Here is a 23,623-nt window from a genome sequence, read left to right on the forward strand (position 1 = left end):
AAAAATCCTGAAGTAGAAAAACCATAGAACAGTAAAACCCAGCCACAAACCACAAACCCAGCACCTCCTCACTCTAACCCTTAAAAGTGTGTGGAAGTAACCTTAAGATAAGAAAACCCACAGCCTAGGCAATGGTGTGATAAAAGGCAGCTCAGTCTGCAGGTGGGGGAAAAAGAAGCATTTTCACAAGAGACTGTTCCTAGTTTTCCAATTTCTAAAAAAGAGAGTAGGTGAGAACTACAAGATTCTGTTTAATGGATTATTAGAAATACTTTTGCTCCTGGTTGTACTTCTTTTCTGGATAACAACCCCGGTATTTGGGTATAAACCTATGTCTTGATGGCCATCTGAAAAGCTAAATGGGTTGGGTGGGGGAGGTTGCCAGATTAGCAATGGTAGGAGAGTGTTCCATAACATAGGAGCGTCCATGGAAAAGTAGGAAATGCCTAGAGCAGTGATGGCAAACCTATGGCATGTGTGCCATAGTTGGTACGCAGAGCCATATTTGCCGGCATGAGAGCTGTTGCTCTAGCTCGGCTCCAGTGTGCATGTGCATGCTGACCAGCTGATTTTTGGCTTGTGCGTAAGCTTCGGGAGGGCATTTTTGGCATCTGGAGGCCTGGGGAGGGCAAAAAATGGACCTGGCTGGGGAATTCTGTGAGTTGAAGTCCAGATATCTTCAAGTGGCCAAGGTTGTGAAACCCTGCTCTACATTACCGTGAGTCTTATTTAACACTACAGACATACTGTATATCCTAGTCTAAAGAAAAAGGGTGCCGTCTGCACTGCCCAGGCATCTGGGTGCTGTTGTTTCCCAACCTTGGCCGCTTGAAGATATTTGGACTTCAACTCCCAGGTTGGGAAACACTGATGTAGAGAGACAGAAAAAAGGCAATCTCAAGTAGAAAGGTGGAGATCTTCCAAGGATGAGAGAACACAAGCCCTTGTTGTGCCAGCATCTGCTGGGTCATTCGCAATTGGTTGTTTCTTTGGTGGGAGTTTTCGCCAAAGAGATTGATTCCTGTGCTCAGCAAGAGTCGCTGTATCAAAACACTACCTGATCATCCGTATAATAACTGCAGCATTAGCCTATGCACAAATGTGGAAAGATAATAACCTCCCAACAGATAATATGATTATAAACAAACTTATGGGTTGCGCTGAAATGTCCAGGCTCACTTTTGAACTACAAAATAAACAAGAGAAATACTTTTACACAATTTGAGAAAATCTTTATGAATGGCTTGAAACCAGAAGAAATAACTAATAAACAAGTAAATAATATATGGATATAATTGATAACAATAAAAATGTAAAAATTGATATATGGATTAGATAAAGCAATAAGGAGATATATAGTTTGCTTTTTGATTCACCAGGAATGCAAACAAAATGGAAATGATGTACTATGTAACCATTTTCCTTTCTTTTTCTATTTTCTTTTTCTTCTATTTTCTTTTCTCTCTTTTTCACTCTCTCTGTCCATCTTTCTTGTTTCTCTTTCTTCTTTTTTGCTAGGTTTTTCCTTTTCCTTCTTCTCCCTATCCTTTATTTTCTTTCTCTTAATTACATGTTTGTAATAGTCGTTTACTATTCTTTTTGAATTGTATTGTTTTTCTATTTGTGAATAAAAACTTATTTTAAAAAAAGAGTCGCTGTATAAAAAGCCATCTTGTTATTGTTGTGCTGATCCAGTTGCTATTCAATAAATCTTACCTACTTGCTTGTTCTTGGGGCGGATTCAATATTTATGGCTAGGACCGCGTCAAAAGGGGGGGTGATGCTACAGAGGTGTTTTTATATGTGTGACTCGGTCCTGAATGCCTAAAGGGCACTGTCTTCCCATTCATGGAGGCTAGCTCCACCCACTATGGAGAAATGCTAGAATTCTCTTGTGGCATTGCTATTTTCTGTGGCTTACATTAAACTCTTACAAAATGTTGAGCAACGGAACAGAAAAAAGGCCTCTTGAGCAAGAACAGCCAAGCATAAATTCCCCACCCCTGGACAGAATTTCCAAACTAAATTTTGCTTCTGAAGGCTGCCTAAATAAACATACAGCAAAGCCTGGGGGGAGGGAATGCTTCAAACGCCAGGAATGGAAGCCCCATCCTTGGCTCTCCTTCATTTGGAAAGAGTATGAAATGAGATGGAACAACATCAGCCGCGAACACTGTATCTATAGAATCTAGTATGTGAATGGTAAATGATCTTATTCAGTTCACGTCAGTCCAAAGCATGTTGTTATGGGTCGCTGACATTTTAAACACATCTCGTACCTGCAGGACAAATGTAACTGCACTCCTTCGCATACAGGATATCTAAAAATATTTTATATACCAAGTAAACAGCTTCACTTCCTTAAACTGAGTCATAGTAACAGAGTTTGGAGAATGTACCAAGTTTACAGAGAGAGATAATTAAGGCAAAGCGTATCTCTGCCTGGCAGACTTTGTCCGTCATGGGTTGGCTCTATACCTCTCTGCTCCCCACCTAGCTCCAGTATACCAGGAATCATATCATTAGCTAATTCTTTTTAACCCTGACGCTCTGTGGTGAAGACATTATCCCATTGTCAGGAACTTTTGCCTCATCCTGCCTTGAGCCTCTCCTACTCCTTCTAGATCAGGAGCAGGGATGGGCTTGGCGCCAGAACGGTGGGAACGCCATTCCGGTGGCAACAATAGAGGGTGTAGCGATTCTAGTAAAAATTACCAGGTTGTTTGCTTTTGCACATGCGTGGAAGCAAAGAAACGGGCAATTTTTGCTGCTGGAAGGACGTCGGTGTGTGAGATTTTGGCTGCTGCACATGCGCAGCAGCTGAATCTCATTGCGGCGGCTAGAGTGGCAGCTGGAGCCAGCAGCAAAAGCATCCTGCCAAAGCTCTGGCCGTATGGCCTGCTTTCTGCTCTCCTGCACCGCAGGCATCTCTCAGTGTGACAATGGCGCCCCGAGTGAGTTGTGGCCTTTGGGAAGAGTAGCACTGTGCTCCCGAAGACCACGAGTCACTCAGGGCACCATCGCCGCACTGACAGATGGCAAACATGCAGGCTGGGTAACTTACCTTATTTTCGCTTTCCGGCAGAAGCACGAAACCCCTGGAAATCGTGCATCCTCATGCAATATTCAGCTACTGCGCATGCGCAGAAGGTGAATTATGTGTCGTGCGCATGCGTGCTTCTGGAACCATTCTGGTGGTGCTGGGAATGGTGGCTAATCACTGGTCAGGAGTGTCAACCTCAAGGCCTACAGGCTGGATTCGGCCCATGGGGTGTTTAGATCTGGCCTGTGGGGCTGCCCTGGAAACAGCAAAGGACTGCCCTGCAGTGCCTCTGCCACTAAAAATGGAGCTTGGCCCTCCCAAGTTCCATTTTCACTGACACAAGGTTGCTGGAGGCCGTCGCAGCCAAAAACGGAAGCAACCCTCAATGAAATAGAGTTTGACACTCCTGCTCTAGGTCAGGAAATCCCAAACTTTATTTTATTTATTTATTTATTTGTATCTCACCTTTATTACTTTTTACAAAGAACTCAATGTAGCAAACATATCCAGCACTTCCTCTTCTTCTTTCCCACACTATAATAATCTTTTAAGGCTGGTTGGGGTGAGAAAGAGAGCCTGGCCCAAGATCACCTAGATCAGGGGTCTCTGACCTTGTCAACTTTAAGACTTGTGGACTTCAACTTCCAGAGTTCTGGAAGTTGAAGTCCGCAAGTCTTAAAATTGCCAAGGTTGGAGACCCCTGACCTAGATGGCATTCATGGCAAAGGCCTAGAACTAGAACTCAGGGTCTCCCGCTTTCTGGCCTGATGCCTTAGCTAGTAGACCATGTTGCTTTTCTTTTACCATCACATTTGCCTTTAGTGTAATGTACATACCTCTCCTAGAAATTCCAATTCACAAAAATGAACAGTGAAAACAATACAATGCAATTTTGGAAAAGGTGGAATATTGTTAATAATGTGCCACAAAAAGGCTTTTCACTCTTACTGCAGGTCCACAAGGGAGATGACATTGAGGTACTGTATGTCTCAGTTTGGGAAACTTTGTTCTAGAGCCACAGACTTTTCACTTTCGCATCTGACACCCGTTTCTAAATTGCTCAGAAGGAAAGCACCTTGAAAGTTTTAAAGCTGTCACTTCTTTGCAAATGCTCAGACTTTCAAGGCATCACATGCAAAAGCCATCTTTATCGGGTAGATGCACAGCATATAAATTTAATAAAATAAATAAGAGCAGGAAACCTTTGGGTACTTTTCTATAAACTATGAGTCCTTTCATAAGTTTCTTTGCACATTTCATGTACAAGATTCATAGTTGCCAATAAAAAAGCATTACAGAGATATTATTATTATTATTATTATTATTATTATTATTATTATTATTATTAATTAGACTTGTATGCTCACACAATACAATACAATGCAAAAACAATATGTGTACAAATCTAATAGTTAAAAACTATAAGCTAAAATCCCATTACATTAAAAAGCAGTCAATTAACTCAATCACATCCACACATAACATTTAATGGTCAGAGAGGAGTGTGTGTGTGGCATGATCTAATAATTCTCATATCACACTCTTATCACCTGTGAGTAGAGGATGGAAGTTTTCTTTCTCCTGCTTTGCTACTTAGGCTTTGCTATCCAGTCTACCTTCACCAGTAGCAAGTGTGCCTCACTGCTAAACATGGCAATTATTAAGCACAAGTCTAGAGTTGGAGCAGAGTTATTCAGATGTGGCTATGACTAGAGGCTATTCCTATCCATCTGGAAGGGAGAAAGAACTTTCCATGGGATTGGAAAAATCTCTGGAATTTCTGGTCATTTGCTGTCTATGCTGTAGATCTGCTTGGCTTCATACTGATAAATTTCCAGGACAGCAGATGCAAAATGAGTAAATAGCAAAAGCAATAGCACTTAGATATATTGCTTCTCCCTGCCTTACAGCCCTCTCTAAGCGGTTTACAGAGTCAATATACTGCCCTCAACAACCTGGGTCCTCATTTTACTGACCTTGGAAACATGGAAGGCTGAGTCAACCTTAAGCTTGGTGAGATTGGATCTCCTAAACTGCTGGCAGCCTGTGGTCAGCAGAAATAGCCTGCAATACTGCACTCTGACCACTGCGCCTCCGCGACTGTTATACATAACACATAATATCAAAATACAGTCTTATTTAAAGATCTCTATTTTTCTTCGCTTTTATTTAATTTTGCAGTAGGTTGATTCTGCTTTTCTCATTAGCTTAACTCCCACAAACATCCCTTTTGTTTAAATTGGTTCTAAGTTTATGTCTCATAGGAAAAATATTTATCCGATGGAGTTCTATTAAAGACTTCAGAAGCGAAGGGTAAAACAACATTTTTTTAAAAAGGCAAAAACAACAAAAATAAAGAACAGTATAAAACAAAAGGAAAGGGAAACTGAATGTGAGGATGCAGAAGTTTCCAAAGAAATGTTAAATATTGGCTGTGCATCTGAATTAGAGGTAAAATTGTAGTCTAAAATTTTATTCTTTCTCAGACACCAAGAAATAATAAAGATCAATTCATAACTAACTTCATTCAAACATACAAATTTGCAAAGCAACTATATAATCTGGATAAGATGAAAAGTTAAACCTAAAAGTCAAACCTATGAGAAGACCGTAATATATTGAGCTGCAAAGTAATGTAATACATGGTTTTACTATGTCAAGGCAGAAAGGAAACAGACATCAAGAAAAATTAACACAATTTTTATTCTGTTCCAAGAACCAAATGCCACATATATTTGATCAAAACGTGAGAAAATTTACTGGACAGGATACCTATCACTGGGGCGTTCATTTGCTTTCAAATAAAATGGAAAACATGTGTGTTTACTTTATTTATAGCAAGGCAGCAAATTCAATTACAGTAATTTGTTTAAAGTTATTAAATAGAAAACTTTATTTTGCATTTGATACATTACTCTAGGGCTGTGTCAGTCCTTTGAAGTAGTCCAGATAAGAAGCCCCTACCATGAATACTAAAATTACTTATTGTAAGATTGCAGTAGCAGTCTTGCAAGTCTGAAAATAGCTTTCCCCTCCCTCATTTTTACTCTACTCAAAACTAGAAGGGATTATTTCTGAGACTCTCCTTCCACTCCCAACCCTCTTTAGACTCAGATTTTGTTTATCAAATTTATCAGTTTTATGTAGGCTGCATTTCTTTGTCCTCTCTCACAAGGTCATTAATTAACCAAAAAAGATGACAAGGCTAGCAGGAAAAAAAGAAGAAGCATTAAGATGGAATGGTTTGTACTGTATTACTGCAGGATAGGAAAGACAGAGCCTGCAAGGAAAACGAAACTCAACATTTCTTAAAATTGAGTGTTTCAGCACTTGTTTTCAACTGAACAGAAATTTCACAATAGGGCAGAATATTTCAAAATAGCAATAGCACTTAGACTTATATACAGTGTTACATCCCTCTCTAAGCAGTTTACAGAGTCAGCATATTGCCTCCAACAATTTGACTTCTCATTTTATCCACCTCGGAAGGGTGGAAGGCTGAGTCAACCTTGGGCTGGTGGTGAGATTTGAACTGCCAAATTGTAGGCATCCGGTAGGCAGCAGAAATAGCCTGACACTCATGCTTGAAGGATGGTTGAAACAGAACATTTCAGACACAAAAACAGCTCAGTCTGATTGTGAAATAGTTCCAGTTCATACACTGAATTAGCTTGAATTCACTTGTCTACTGTTCTGGTTTTAATGTTCACATATCAATAAAACTATTATTATAGTACATATTATTATATTACTATTATAATTATTACTTATTCTCATTTTTTTAAAATATTGTAATTTTAAATATATTGCTGCCTTGGAATAACTCAGTTTTGACAAGTAATATACCAATGTATAAATAAGCATGATACTGGAATTTTCTTCCTAAAATAAAGCAAAGAAACGTTTCCTGCTTTATATCTATGGGGATCCTCAGCCATCCAGGTCGTGATTGTCCCAAAGATGCTTTTTCAAGAAGCAATCTGGACTCTCTGATTTTTTTTTCAAAGACGTTTTGCTTCTCATCCAAGAAGCTTCTTCAGTTGGATGAGAAGCAAAACATCTTCAAAAAACCCCCACCAGAAAGTCCAGTTGGCTCTTGAGTTGCACTGCTCTAGATTTCCCATAATTTCAAGATTGCAGATTGTTTGATATTTGGATCCTAACACGGTTACAAGGGAGATGCTTCTCTCTCCCTACCCCCCCCCCCTTCCTTCCTTCCTTCCTTCTCCTATCGCTGCATGTTTGTTTCTGCCTCACTTCCAGGAGCTATTATTTTCTTTTCACTGACAGTAACCAGGCTCTACAGCCTGGGGGCCCAGCCAGAGATGGATGGAACAGAGAGCGAACCCTCCCCCTTCCTTTTCTAACATGGAAAGAAATATACAGCTGCTTCACTTATCCTTCCCAAGGTGGAATGAAAGCTGCTGGAGAACAAACAGAGAAAAATAGGACGGAGAGGGAGCAATCTCTTCACATCTTTTCTAGGAAGCAAGCAACTCTAGTTCAGAGAAGGGAGATGAAATAATCCAGGCCAAACCTGGCTAAGAGTTTACACTCAAGAGGCCTATTTTCTGAGATCCTTTGTGATTGTCTGTTGCTTCCCACTCCTCAGGCAGTGCTGGTTGTAATCTAAACTTTGGTAAATGTGACTGCAACAGACTGCAACTGCAAAGATGGGATTGTCTCCTGCCTCCCATGTCCCAGCGACTGATTAGATCGCACAGAGTTGGCCTTCTCCTTGTCCCGTCGGCCAACTAATGCCGGTTGGTGGGACCGCGAGGAAGGGCCTTCTCTGTTGTGGCTCCAGTCCTCTGGAACCAACTCTCCCCCAGAGATTCGTACCATCCCCACCTTCCTGGCCTTTTGAAAGGCTTTGAAAACTCACTTATGGCGGCAGGCCTGGGGCCGTTGAGTGATGTTATACTGCTCCAGCCAGTAGTATGAATGACAGGTGATTTTATGTTTGTTTTTTATTAGGTTTTAAATTTTGTATTTGTTTTATAATATGTATTTTGGGATATTTCTAATTTTTATAGTTATTTTATTGCTGTACGCCACCCTGAGTCCGTCAAGAGAGGGGCAGCTTATAAATTTGATAAATAAATAAATAAATAAATAAATAAATAAATAAATAAATAAATAAATAAATAGGCAATACTTTTTTGAGATTGGCTCCTTGCCATGTTCTGCTCCTCCCAAAACCTTGGGAGATGTTTACCAGGCTCTTTTTATCATATGTGGTGGACATGCACAGAAGTTAAGAAATTTTGGAAAGAGATTCAGCAATGCATACAGAAGATTTTGAAAAAGACTATTGAATTTAAACCAGAAATATTCTTATTAGGTATTTTACTAGAAAATTTTAATAAAGAAGAAATATATTTGATTATACATATTTTAACAGCAGCTAGAATAGCATATGCACAAAATTGGAAGCTGAATAAAATTCCAGACAAAAGAGAAATATTATGTAAGATTTTAGACTGTGCCGAAATGAATAGGCTTACTTTAAAACTTAAAGATAAAGAGGAGTGTGATTACTATAAGATTTGGGGAAAGTTTTATGAATGGTTGGAAATTAAAAATAATTGAGAAGTATTTTCTTTTACATACTTTTGAAGAAATACACGATGATTTAATTTTAATCTATTAAAGACCCAGATGATGAAATAAGGACTGGTGGCAGCATTGGATAAGGAGTCAACACAGAGATGAAAGGATTTAATTAGATATAGAGTTAAGATGTTAAGATGTTTATGTTTTATTATCGAAAAAGGGAATAAAAGGGACTGGATTTTATAATATTGTTATTTGTAGATGAAATATATCTCATGTGTGGTTAATTTTAATTACCTTAGCAAAGAAGAGGATAAAAAGTACATATTGAAAGTATTATTAGCGGGGTTTTTTCTCTCTGAATGTTTAACATATCTAAGAAATATTATTAATTATTATTTTAAGCATTGATTCTGTGTTTTTTTATTGCTTATGTTGTTTTATTGTATTGTGAAAGAAAAATGAAGAAAAATTTTACACCCGGAAAAAGGACAGGGGGGGGGGGTGTATAAATTTGATAAATAAATAAATAAACAAATTTTTTTGGATGATTGGCTCCTTGCCATGTTCTGCTCCTCCCAAAACCTTGGGAGATGTTTCTACATGTTCTACCATCAAGGTTTTTTAAAGACTGTCCAGGACATGCCACAGCTGTTCTGGAATAGAAAGTCCCTTTAGTTATTTTGGCACAGGAGCCTCTCACATAGGCATCAAAAGTACAACAAAATACTAAATCGCCTTCCAGCCTTTGATGAAATAACAAAGTGGCTTCTAAGGAAACTGCTTCGTTATTTTTCTGGCTCTAAGCACTTTCTGGGTGCAAATTGTAAGAGTTATCTAACTAAAAGACTCTATTAGAACTTTTGGATGGATTCAGCAGAGTGAATACAATCCTGGAAACCTCAATTTTTATTTTAAGATGTTGTTTGAGTGGGTGGCTGGGGGATCATGTTAGTTGGCAGTGTCTATAAAATAAGCAAAGGAAGATGAGTGATAAGGACTGTGGCATGTGGAAAAGAACTTCAGCATAATTATCACATACATTTTACATGGCTGCTGTTTGTGCCATTTCATTTATATTTTGGACACATACTGTATTTCCTCATTTCTCATCTCCCAAAGAAATCAACACCATATGTTATATGTATTGGAAACTTTCCCCTTACAAATTATACATAGAAACTGTTACAGCAACTGCATAAAGCACACCGTTGTAAAAAAAAAAATCTATATATTTTTCTAAAATGAGTTCTAGTCACTAGGATGTTAATTGGATAATGCAGCTTTACTTTCCAATCTCAGAGAGATATGATGTAAAAAATAGGGGGCAGAAGTGACTATTGAAGTAACTAATGTACTCAAGGGGCAGCCTTCTTTTTCCTCCAGGAAGCAGGAAGATTACAATGAGAAGAAGAATTTGGAGCAAGCCAGGTGTAGCAAAAATACCAGTTGTATATCATGAAAGATCTGGGAAAATGGCTTTGGAGCAGGTGTAGAAAAGGCATTGTTATTAAAAGGAAATGACAAATACCTTAAAGAATCTAAGCAGAGCCTTCTAAAAATATTGCTTAAACCGCCGAATACAGTATAGACTGCTTCAAAGGGGGGGAGATATGGATATATTTTTCCAGATGCCTAGCTGTACCATTTAATAAGGTGCCTTTCGAGTCACTCTTGACTCCTGGCAACTGCTTAGACTAGTTCCTGCAATCTTCTTGGCAAGTGGTTTTCAGAAGTGCGTTGTGGTTGCAAGCAGTCGGTGGAGGATTAGCCATAACAACATTCCTTTCTTTTGGAGTCAAGGGCATTTGGCCTGCACCTGGATGGGAATGACTGGGGGTGTCTCCAGTTTGGGACAATGAAATGATTGTCCCACGTAATGAACTTGTGAGTGCAGGGGATGGCTCTTTTGACTTTCTTTGGCTGGGGAAAACCCGGGGATTTCACATTCGGGTTTTCCCAGTTGTGTCAATGTGACATCTCTAATAAAACTGAACTTGGAGGTACTTCAAGCCTCAGAATCATCTTTCGTTGGGGGTGTTTGTTACTTGGAACCCTGACAGTTGTGACTTTCAGCAGTTAGTGATTAAATGAATAATTGTAAGTTCTGTATTAGTTTTACTTACTCTTACTTTGAATCAGAAAAAAGAATGCTGGGTGTTTAACTGAGTGCTTGCTTCTCCCCAGCAAAATTGGCAGAGATATCTAAGTAAGCTACCCAGCATAATTTACAGCTTCAGAACGGTTTGATTTTTCTTACAAGACTTCCCTTTTCTCAAACTAAAGATAAAAAGTAAATGTTTCCCCTTTCTAGTTGTGTCTGACTCTAGGGCAGTGGTTCTCAACCTGGGGGTCAGGAGCCCTTTGGGGATCGAACAACCGTTACACAGGGGTCACCTAAGACCACGGGAAATGACAAATTTCCCATGGGGTTAGGAATTTAAGGTTATATTCTGTATTTTTACAATCCGACCAATCAGGCGTTTAAAGTGGGGGTGTCCCTCTGACCTTCCTGCCAATCAGCTTAAAGCTCTGTTGGGAGAACTGGCACTAGACCCATGGTTGGGGATCATCACAACATGAGGAACTGTATTAAGGGGTTGTGGCATTAGAAAAGTTGAGAACTACTCTAGGGGGTGGCACTCATCACTGCTTCTTAGCCAAGTGTTTTCTGAAGACATTTCCATGGTTATGTGGCCAAGATGACTACATACTGAGACGCATGGAACACTCACACAGCAAGGCATGGATTTTCAGAAATAGCTCTGCTCTATTCATTTACCATGCCTTCACCTCTGTGTCCTATTTTGGTTATGGTGAGTGACTTGCTCATGCATGTGTCTCATTTACCACTACCATCATATGCTATGTTCTGAGATTTAAATCTTCCTCTTCAAATAATATTAATATTAATATTAATATTAATATTAATATTAATATTAATATTAATATTAATATTAATATTAATATTAATATTAATATTAATATTAATATTAATATTAATATTAATATTATTAATATTAATATTAATATTAATATTAATAATATTAATATTAATAATATTAATATTAATAATAATAATAATAATAATAATAATAATAATAATAATTTATTGGATTTGTATGCCACCCCTCTCCGCAGACTCGGGGCGGCTAACAACAATAATAAACACAACATGTACAATCCAATAATAAAAAACAATTAAAAACCCCTATTATAAAACCAAACATACAACATACCATGCATAACTTGTAATGGCCTAGGGGGAAGAGCTATCTCAACTCCCCCATGCCTGGAGATATAAATGAGTCTGGAGTAGTTTACCAAAGACAGGGAGGGTGGGGGCAGTTCTAATCTCCGGGGGGAGTTGGTTCCAGAGGGCCGGGGCCGCCACAGAGAAGGCTCTTCCCCTGGGGCCCGCCAAACGATATTGTTTAGTTGACGGGACCCAGAGAAGGCCAACTCTGTGGGACCTTATCGGTCGCTGGGATTCGTGCGGTAGCAGGTGGTTCCTGAGGTAATCTGGTCCAATGCCATGTAGGGCTTTAAAGGTCATGACCAACACTTTGAATTGTGACCGGAAACTGATCGGCAGCCAATGCAGGCCACGAAGTGTTGAAGAAACATGGGCGAATCTTGGAAGCCCCACAATGGCTCTCGCGGCTGCGTTCTGCACGATCTGAAGTTTCCGAACACTTTTCAGAGGTAGCCCCATGTAGAGAGCATTGCAGTAATCGAACCTCGAGGTGATGAGGGCATGAGTGACTGTGAGCACTCATGCCCTCAAGTCCAGAGAAGTGCAGGCTGGCTATCTTAAATGTTAGCATCAACTCTTGCAATTCTCCTCCTAATGAAGGAGAATATTTGTAGCTCGGAATGAAAGGTCCTTCGTGATCTGAAGCTTGGTTGTTTTCTTGCAGATGTTTCATTATCCAAGGTAGGTCCTGATCCTGATTGACTGACTGCACTAATGCTATTACCTAGTTTGGGTAATGAAACATCTGCAAGAAAACCACCAAGCTCAGAGAGCACTAAGGGGCCCTGCAATACATCTTTTTTTTTTAGAAGATCCCATTCAACCTGGGCTCTTTTTTCCACTAATTTCTCTTGCCAAAAGTCCTTATTGTTTTATTAAAACCTGATTTGGTATACAAACTCCCCAACATCTACAGCAAAAAATGGCCAAGGAGGCCCAGAACCCTTTTGATAAATGAGAGGGGATTGTCCTTCAGTGTGGCAATTGGTGTTGCCAACCTCCATGTGACAAAGATTTTTTCCAAAGACAATATTTTGTCTTCCAAGGAAAATGCTACTTTTATTTTAAATCACCTTGGATAAATGTTTTCAGCCAGCTCAGCAGCGGGCTGACAATGAGACTGAGATTCTCTTGTGAAAAGAGGTCCTCAATCTCGGATAGGAGGGTCTTTTACAGCTGAGGAAAGGTATCTATGTAAATGAGCCCTTATATTTTCAAATGGGTAATCAATACCTCTTGGGATAAACTCCTTGTATCAATATATAGCTCTTTCTTGATCTCTCACTTCTATTGTCTTTTTTCTCTTGTTTTTTTTCTCTTGAACTCCCTGGCAAACTCCTATTAGAACAGGAAGTGGTTCATTTGGTCCCAGTTGCAATTTAGTTTCAAAATGCATAAATATCCCTGAGCTTTTCAGTTATGTTAGTTTTGGGGGTAAAACTTTATGTTCTAGAAGAGAACAGAACATTCTGGCAACAAAAAAAATTCTGCTTTGCACATAACTAGTTCTGACACTGAAATGTCAGTGAAACACTGAGACTCAGGAGGTAATTTTCTATTGTTATCCACTTTGTTTGGGGAAGAAAGCAACTTGGACCAATGGGTAATAAACAGCAATAAAAACAAAAAGTTAAACATTAAGAATGAGTCACTTGACAGTATAAGTAACTCAACTGTGGAACAGGCTGTCTTGAAATGTGGAATCTCTTTTCATAACTATTTTTGAGCTGCAGTGGGAGCATTGAATTGCAGAGAAGTGTGATGGCTAGCAATGAAGATGCTCACTTCCTTCTTGGAAGGTTAAGTGTTCTACCCTAGGTAGAGACAGATGCTTCTCTCTCAGGGCGCTACGAGAGAATGTCCACATAAGTTTCAGGAAGGGCATCCAGCCAATAAACACTAAGCTCTTTTTAGTTGTCCTGACCCTACCCAGAATTAAGGGGTCATTGGTTGTAAAAAGAAAAAGGTAGGATGAACACCTATTAGATTTGCAATAATGATGTCAATGATTTATGTGGATGATCTCTGAGAATCTATCCAGTTATGAATTGTTGGCTTGCTCTTGTATTTTATTTTGCTGTGGCTGACTTTCGGGGTGGGCGTGGGGGGGGGGATAGGGGACCGGAAAAAGATATCCTATTCTTTTACTCTTCTTATGCCAGCATGAAATGTGTTACTCCACATTGGAGATTACTGGAGATTCAGAGAACTCCAATTCTTCTTACCCTTTGACAAGGCATTGGGGTTCTGTTTTCCTAGTCATTTGGGCCAGGTGGTACTGATGGCGGTGAGTGAGGTCAATTGTTTATCTTTGAACATGGATACAGTGTTCCCTCGATTTTCACAGGGGATGCGTTCCGAGACCGCCCACGAAAGTCGAATTTCCGCGAAGTAGAGATGCGGAAGTAAATACACCATTTTTGGCTATGGACAGTATCACAAGGCATCCCTTAACACTTTAAACCCCTAAATTACCATTTCCCATTCCCTTAACAACCATTTACTCACCATTATTACTGGTATTCACCATTGAATAAGACACTTAGTAATTCTGATATTTATAAACATAATTATTTATTAACAATAATAATTATTATTATTATTTATTTGCAAAAATTATTAGTTTGGCGATGATGTATGATGTCATCGGGCGGGGAAAACCGTGGTATAGAAAAAAAACCGTGGAGTATTTTTTAATTAATATTTTTTGAAAAACCGTGGTATAGGCTATTCGCGAAGTTCGAACCCGTGAAAATTGAGAGAACACTGTATATATCTATGCGTATGTGTTGCATTAGATGATTAGATGTGTTGTATTAGATTAGATGATGATTAGATGTGTTGTATTAGATTAGATGATGATTAGATGCATTGTATTAGCTGGTTTGTGTTTTAATTTAGTAATGCAGCCACACAAGTTGTTATGGGTGTGCCAGGATATAATACCAATGTTCTGCGAGCTGCACTGATTGCCGGTTGGTCTCCAAATATAATTCAAGTTGTTGGTTATCATCTATAAACCCCTACATGGCTCAGGACCAGATTATCCCAGCGGCCGATAAGAGCCCACAGAGTCAGCCTTCTCGGGGTCCCGTCAACCAAACAATGTCAGCTGGCAGGCCCATGGGGAAGGGCCTTCTCTGTGGGGACTCCGACTCTATGGAACCAACTTCCTCCAGAGAGTCGTATTCCTCCCACCTTACCGGCCTTCTGTAAAGCCATGAAAGCCTGGCTCTTCCAGCAGGCCTGGAATTTTTGAGTGAATGGAATTCTACATTCCTAGGAATATGACTGAGGGTCTATATTTTGATAGGGTTTTAGCAATGTTTTTATACTATTTTTATGTATTATTTTTTATTCATTGGAAGGCACCCAGAGTCCCTTGGAAGTTGGGCGGCATATAAGAACCACTAGCAAGTAAGTAAGTAGGTAGGTAGGTAGGTAGGTAGGTAGGTAGATAGATAGATAAGATAGATAGATAAATAAATAAATAAATCCGCCCAGAATCACTTGTGTGAAATGGACAACTATAAAAATATCATAAACAATTAAATAGGTGTTAAACAAGGAAGTAGGGTATTTTCCCTCTCCCAAAACCCAGTGATAGTCAGTTGCAGAGGCTCCATAGATACAAAGTGGGATGGGGGAAAATAACCTCACACAATTTGGGGTTTGTTTCCTTCCCATTATGTTAGAAACCCTAGATTTTTTTAAAAAAAATATCTTACCAATGTAGAAAGTATTGGGGGCGGAACGGTCTTGTAGTGATGACTGCAAGATGAGCGAGGTTTGTGAATCATGACGAATCCATAATCCCACACCAAGAATGATCCCTCCTGCCAGCTGAAAAGAAATGGGTGGGGGGGGGGAGAGAAAGCAGATGAGTACTTCAGGGATTCCCTCAAATAAATGGAAAGAGTGTTCATACTATAAACATTTCATTGAAATATGACAAATAGTGTATACAGAAATCTACATTCTGAAGAAAAAAAATAACCAATTATCATATCCGTAAAAACAACTGACTTACAAAATTAAGATGGAAAGAAATCCCATATTTATACATAGTTTTATACTTAACTTATACTTTCTGGCTTGATAATTTTTATAAATAACTCAAATCAGTGAACATAACTAATACTCCTACCACCTCCTCTTTCCCCCACAACCACCACCCAGTGAATCAAATTCTGGAAAGTGTGTGACTTGTCCAAAGTCACCCAATCTCTTTTATCTTAAGGCAGGACTGCAGATAGTTACACCAGAGACTGAAAAAAGCGACTTATGACTGTTTTTCAAACTTACAACTATTGTTGATCACTTGATCAACATCTAGAAAGCTTAGAACTACGACACCTTAAACATGATCTAAGTATTGCCCACAAGATCATATGCTGCAACATCCTGCCTGTCAACAACTACTTCAGCTTCAACCGCAATAACACAAGAGCACGCAACAGGTTCAAACTTAATATCAACCGCTCCAAACTTGACTGTAAAAAATATGACTTTAGCAATCAAGTTGTTGAAGCGTGGAACTCATTACCAGACTCCGTGGTGTCAACCTCCAACCCCCAACATTTTTCCCTTAGACTTTCCACGGTTGACTTCTCCAGATTCCTTAGAGGTCAGTAAGGGGCGAGCATAAGTGCACTAGTGTGCCTTCTGTCCCCTGTCCAATTGTCTCTCCTATATTTTATATATCTTTTCTCCCATCCATATATCCTTCCTCTACTCTTCATTGATGTATTCTATTCTCATATCTCTTCTTCTTTCCCTTCCCTGATATTTACTACTACACGTTTTTATTCTCCTTAACTTTCAATTTATATTGGACAAAATAAATAAATAAATAAAAATAAAATAAAAATTTGGACCCTTGGCAATTGATTCATATTTATGACTGTTACAATGTCCCAAGATCAACTTTTGCAAGTGCAGTCAACGGGGAAGCCAGTTTCACTTAACAATTGTGCTGCTAATTTAACAACTGCATTGATTCATTTAATTGTGGCAAGAAAGATTGTAAACCGAGGCAAAATTCATTTAACTATCTTCTTTAACAACAGGAAATTGAAGTTCAAATATTGTGGTTTAAATCGAGGATTACCTGTACTCAACAACTGCCTGATTTCTAGCCTGGGGTCTTAACCACTGGACCAAACTGGTTCTAATATAATTATGAAGGAATCTTTTGACAGAAGTCTATCTTAATGACTTCTTGTTTTTGTATTAGGGAACATTAATCCAATTGTCAAGAGACATTTAAGTACCCTTCACCAATTTCAATTTACTTATAGGTGACAGAGAACAACCTCACCCATATGACCTCAGAAAGGCTAAGCATGCTTGGACCTGATCACTCCTTGAGAAGGAGACTACCAGGCAATTATAAGTTGAAAAGTCAGCCTGAAAGAGGGCAATGGCAAACTATTTCCATATTCCTCGCAATACGTGAATGATATTTATGCAGGCACAGGAATCAAGCTTGACGTAAATACATTACCTTTATGCTTGCTTTAAGCAACTAATACAGAGATTAAAGTGATATAGATCAGTAGGGTAGGTTGCTCCCGTGGTTCTTAGAACTGCTAGCGCCAGCAGCAGGAGGCTCCGCCCACCTACCCAGGACGCTTCTGCACATGTGCGCAAGCGCCCACATAAACTGATGGCAAAATTATTTACAATTCACCACTGGTATAGAAATTTGATAAAAAGAGGTTTCACAGGCTTTTTGGCACAATTTTTGAAATAATTTTGCAGGAATTGCCATGCCGTCCAGTTTTTGGTAAAGCCAATTCCATTAGCAATAAACTGCCCAACAGAAAAAAAACTTGCAGTGCAAACAGGGATTTGGCCTCACCCCTCATTTCTGACTAGCATTTACCCTCTCTTACAATCAATCAAGTATTATGCTGGATGGATGGGACTATGTTCCACATTTACTTTCCTTCCCTGTTCCTATATACATGTTTATATTGTTTTTAATGTATTGATTTCATTGTACACTTTTCTTTCGGAAGATTTTGCAAAGGAAACTGTCAAATTAAAAAAAAACCTCACAATCCTTCTTAATCAACATTCTGTGAATTACAAATCAACTGATTTCACCTGTTTATCGAAAGAGCCCCAACAGTTCTGAATTGCCAGTGCGTATGCCTACAAGTCACACAAAGCTCTAGTAATATTTTTAACAATTGAATTAGTGTTATTATATAGTTAATATTTAACTATTATTACTATAGGGCAGTGATGGTGAAACTTTTTCTTCTTGCCTACCAAAAATGGGAGTGTGCGCGTGCCACCACAATCTTCCCATGCGGGGCATTCCCACACTGCACATGTGCCCCCCCCGCCCCGGTTGCACTATTTTTTATCTTCTGGCTTCCCAAAAAACAGACTTCCAGAAAAACGGACTTTTGGTTTGCCTATTGGGTTGGTTTTTTTACTCTACAGGGAAGCCTCCTGAAGGTGAAAACAGCTTTCCACAAGGCCAAAAATCAGATGGCCAATGTGTGCATGTGCCCTGGGACTGACATAGGGCAATGCCTCACGTGCCCTCTGATATGGTTCTGTGTGTCACCTGCGGCACTAATGCCATAGATTCGCCATCACGGCTACAGGGTACCAGAATTGAAGAGAGATTCCTAATTTCTATTTCAGTGCCTAATTCCAAATTCCAGGTATTGAACAGGGACTGCTGATTTTCCTTGTCTCTGGAAATACTCTAATCCCTAAACTTAGACAAGGGCAAAGAAATCAACTAAATACAGTGATCCCTCTATTATCGCGAGGGTTCCGTTCCAAGACCCCTCACGATAATCGATTTTTCGCAATGTAGGGTTGCGGAAGTAAAAACACCATCTGCGCATGCGCGCCCTTTTTTTCTATGGCCGCGCATGCGTAGATGGTGGAGTTTGCGTTCCCCGCCGCCCACGCAAAGGGGAAACCCGATTCGGCTCCTCGCTGCTGCTGCGCTACCAAGCAGATCAGCTGCTGGGCGGCTGAAGGAACCTTCCCTGGGTCTTCCCGGCCGCCCACGCAAAGGGGAAACCCCGGCTCCTCGCTGATGCCCGCCGCTCGCCCGCCCGCCAGCAAGAGGGGGAAGACCCAGGGAAGGTTCCTTCGGCCGCCCAGCAGCTGATCTGCTCGGCGCAGCAGCAGCGAGCAGACGAAGATCGGGGTTTCCCAGCCGCCCACGCAAAGGGGAAACCCCGGCTCCTCGCTTATGCCCCCGCTCGCCCCGCCCGCCGCCCGCCGCCCGTCAGCAAGAGGGGGAGAGATAGAGAAAGAGAGAGAAGGAAAGAAAGAGATGAGAGAGGGAGGAAGAGAGTGTGAGAGAGGAAGAAGCAAGATAGAGAAAGAGAGAGAGAAAGATGAGAAAGGAAGGGAGTGACGTCATCGGTGGAAAAATCGCGATGTAGCGTTTCGCGAAGATCGAGATTGCGAAACTCGAGGGATCACTGTACATAGATTGAATGTCTGCTGAAATTCCACCAGGCATAATGCAGATTTTCAAGCTCAATTTTTTTTCAGTGTTAAAGCCGAATTATTATTTTTGAAGAAACGTAAAGAACAGACAAGGAATTGATTGATTGATTGATTGATTGATTGATTGATTGATTTAGTTAGTTAGTTCAATACACAATGAGGGTTTTAGTGGGTATATATATATATACACAAAGTAAAATACATGATGAAGATTATAGAGGAGATAACTCATAGTAAAATATATCTAAGAAAGAATAGAAAAGAAGATACAGTGGTACCTCGAGATACGAGTTTAATTCGTTCCGGACCTGGGCTCTTAAGTCGAGCAGCTCTTATCTCGAACGACTTTTCCCCATAGGAATTAATGTAAATAATTTTAATTGGTTCCAGCCCTCAAAAAACTCACAAAGTTAGTCTAAATTATGCAGAAAGACATGTTTTTAATGAAGAAATGTACATGTACATATAAATGAATAATGAAGTTTCTTTCACTTAACTTGTAAACTTTCTTAAACTTTTAAATTTACATATGTTCAACTTCTCTGCCACCCAATCCTGTAGGACAGAGGTCCCCAACCCTTTTTGCACCAGGGACCGGCTTTAAGCGATCAAGAGAGGAATGGGTGAATGAATGGACGGAGGGTGGGAAGGAAGGAAGGAAAGAGGGAAGGGACAGGAACAGAGGAAGGAAGCAAGGAAACTTATGAAAGGGGAGAGTAAGAGAGGAATGAGTGAAGGGAGGGAGGGAGGGAAGAAGGTGGGAAGGAGAAAGAAAAGAAGAAATAGAGAAAGGGAAGGTAAAAGAGAGAAAGAAAAAGAGCAAGAAAGAAAGAAAGAAAGAAAGAAAGAAACAAAGAAAGGGGGAAGGGACAGGAACAGAGGAAGGAAGCAAGGAAACTTATGAAAGGGGAGAGTAAGAGAGGAATGAGTGAAGGGAGGGAGGGAGGGAAGAAGGTGGGAAGGAGAAAGAAAAGAAGAAATAGAGGAAGGGAAGGTAAAAGAGAGAAAGAAAAAGAGCAAGAAAGAAAGCTGCAAGCACCGCCCCGAGCCCCCCAGGCCGGCTGCAACCTTTTAAAACACGCGCGCCGCTTCGCAGCTGTCTCCTGAAGCCGAACGCGGAAGTTAGCGTTTGGCTTCAGGAGACAGCTCCTTGGCGCTTGTATCTCGAATTTGGGCTTGTAAGTAGAACAAAAATATCTCTCCCCTCCCAGCTCTTATCTCGAGTTGCTCTTAAGTAGAGCAGCTCTTATGTCGGGGTTCCACTGTATAGCCCAAAGCTTGTTTGTATTGAATGCTATTTTTGCATAGCTTTTCAACTATATACGCTGCTCAAAAAAATAAAGGGGACACTCAAAGAACACATCCTAGATCTGAATGAATTAAATATTCTCATTGAATACTTTGTCCTGTACAAAGTTAAATGTGCTGACAACATGTGAAATTGATTGTCAATCAGTGTTGCTTCCTAAGTGGACAGTTTGATTTCACAGAAGTTTGATTTACTTGGAGTTATATTGTGTTGTTTAAGTTTTCCCTTTATTTTTTTAAGCAGGATAGATAGATAGATAGACAGACAGACAGACAGACAGACAGACAGAGGCTGTAACTCTATAATCTGTATATATATCAATGGTGCGTTGCTCCCGGTTGCTCCCTACAAACTGGTAGCGCTGGTAGCAGGAGGCTCTGCCCACCCACCTAGGATGCTTCTGCACATGCGCAGAAATGTCTCACGAAGGCCACACACACACACACAAATATGTAGATAAAATGCTTAAGGGTCAATCTGAAACACCCATTCAATGGAAACATTTTTATGGCAGGTTAAATCCTCTGGATTATTTTTGACTAAATTGCCCGATCTGCTTGCTGATGGTGTTGTTAATCAGATGTTCTGCTATATCAGTGGATTCTTATTTTAATATCCACTTGGGAAGCATATATGCATATTTTAAATTTTACAAGTACACTGAAACAAGATTTTCATCTTCTGCTTTAAAAGCTGTTTATATTTTAATCAAAATGACATGAGAAACCGATGCTGTGGTGAAATGTAAAATATAAAAATAACAGGAAAAGCTGTTTTATTGGAAAAGCTAAACTTAATAAAGAATTAATACTTTAAATCAGCTGGTTATAAATGGCTATTGCAAAGATTTTAAGAAATTAGGTTTTCAATTCCCTTTTATAAAATATGAAAGTCACATTTTTATATATTTCAACATGAAATGAAAAATTGGAAATTAACAAACCCAATGTGATGTTGAATTATATTTCTAAACATGGTGTTGTCATATCTTAAAGAACTTTGGCTCTATCAATCTTGTAATATGGCAAACGAAGATTATTTTAGACAACTGGGAAAAGGCTGTTCTCCAAATGTTAAGGAATAGATCCATGATATTGATTTGTTAATTTACTTTGGAAAAGTCTCTGTATTATAAATGTGAGAAAATGATACAACATGTTGTTTATGGTCTTGATGTAATGTTAAGCTTTACAACTGAATTAACTTATATGGCTATTTATAGTTATTACATGGCTATTTTCCCTGTTAATTACAGGTAATTTTGTTAAGTTTATTTTAATCACTATATTTAGTTTCTGGCTTTTTCTCCACAATATAATCATTATTTACTCTTTTTTGAATTGGCAACATAGACTTTTTTTGTATATTGGTATTTTAAATTGAGTTTTAAATGCTGTAGATACAGTTTGAAAAAACATATCTTGAAATACCCAGTCAGTTTACTAACAACATGGAACAGAAATAGATACAGGATGAAAAGTGCTTCAACAACAAAAAATAAAAAGACAAAAAGGTCCCATCTGGGTATTTTTGACCTATAAAGAGTCTTTTGTACAGAGATTGTCAAGTAATGAATATGTATGTGTGAATTCATCTTGCTAGCTTGGCAGTTGCAATAATTAGCCCCAGTTACAGGAACTGAATAAGACCATGGAAAGAACTGAAATGCAGAGAAAGCATAGGCAAACTGGATCACTGGGCAAGAATGCAAATTAAAATACTAACAGCTTCAGTGACAGATTTAAATAGGAAAGTATGGAAGGTGATTAAGCAGCAATGGCAGTTTATTACTTTTTATTACTAACATTTCTGTGATACTCTGACAGGCAATCTGTTCTGTCCGGCTCTCTGGTAGAATCCTCCCAAAAATTCACAGGTACAAATTTCAGACACACACACACACCTTTGAAAATTCAAAACAATGTTCTTTATAATGAAAATTCACTTAAACCAAGCCCTCTTTTGGTACAGCAAAGAGCACTTGTCTCCAAACAAATGGTAATTTGTACAAGTCCCTTATCAGTTCTGTGATACTTAGCTTGCAGCTGTGAGCCAATTCACAATCCTTCTCCTTTCACAAAGTGAAACACACTTTGCTCTGGTTTAGTTTCAAAGCAGGGAAAAATCAGCACACAAAAGGTCAAAGTCAGTAAAGCAGTCACGAAACACAATGATCAGATAATCCTCCACCATGGCCAAACCCACAGGCTGCTATTTATAGCAGCCTCACTAATTACCACAGCCCCACCCAACCATAGGTGGCCTTATTTTCTTTGATAATAATATCTCAGTTGTTGTTGCCTATGCATCGCTCTCCGCCTGGCTGTATCATTAACTCTTGTTCTGAATCCAAGGAGGAGCTAGATAATTGATCTCCTTCTGAGCTTCTCTGGCACACTCTCCTCCTCCCTGTCACTCATGTCTTCTTGGTCAGAGGAGCCTTCATCATCAGATTCCACAGGGGGGGAGGGCAAAACAGGCCTGCAGCATGTGGATGTCTCCCCCACATCCACGGTCCTTGGGGCAGGAGCAGAGCCAGAGCTAACCACAACAGCATACATAGAAAAAAACCCAGAAGATTAAAAACTACCCAGTAATAAATAATGTATATTGTAAGAGCAAGCACCAACAAGAATGAAACAAAATCTAAGATTTCCCAAAAACCTTTTTCTCAAAAATGTTTACTTCTTTACAGTAAGTTCACTGGGCACCAAGTTACTATCCTCAGATCACTGTACTGTACAGCTTTTCATAATCTGCAGAATTAATACTGTATGATAAGAAATGAATTGGTATTTTAAAAGACTGCGTATAATATTTCCAATTCTAACTGGCCAATTGACAGCATAAGGATATGCAAAGAGCGCTAAGCACTAGAACAGGAAAAAAATAAAAGTAACATTGTAAATATGCAAGAAAAAATGTCCAAACATCAAACAGAAACGTTAACCACTCCGTGTATTATTTC

The 23,623-nt window shown here is 39.4% G+C and overlaps 1 protein-coding gene across 1 annotated transcript in view; it reads right to left on the reverse strand.

Moving 5' to 3' along the window:
* Positions 1 to 23,623, reverse strand: part of CD81 (CD81 molecule) — a 98,657-nt gene that overhangs the window by 44,160 nt on the left and 30,874 nt on the right. The window contains exon 2 of the mRNA XM_070764901.1: positions 15,584 to 15,698. Coding sequence (XP_070621002.1) covers positions 15,584 to 15,698 — 115 coding nt within the window. The remainder of the gene's footprint in view (positions 1 to 15,583; positions 15,699 to 23,623) is intronic.

This window comes from Erythrolamprus reginae, chromosome 1 (genome assembly GCF_031021105.1).
Source record: "Erythrolamprus reginae isolate rEryReg1 chromosome 1, rEryReg1.hap1, whole genome shotgun sequence".
In the NCBI taxonomy this organism is placed as follows: Eukaryota; Metazoa; Chordata; class Lepidosauria; order Squamata; family Dipsadidae; genus Erythrolamprus; species Erythrolamprus reginae.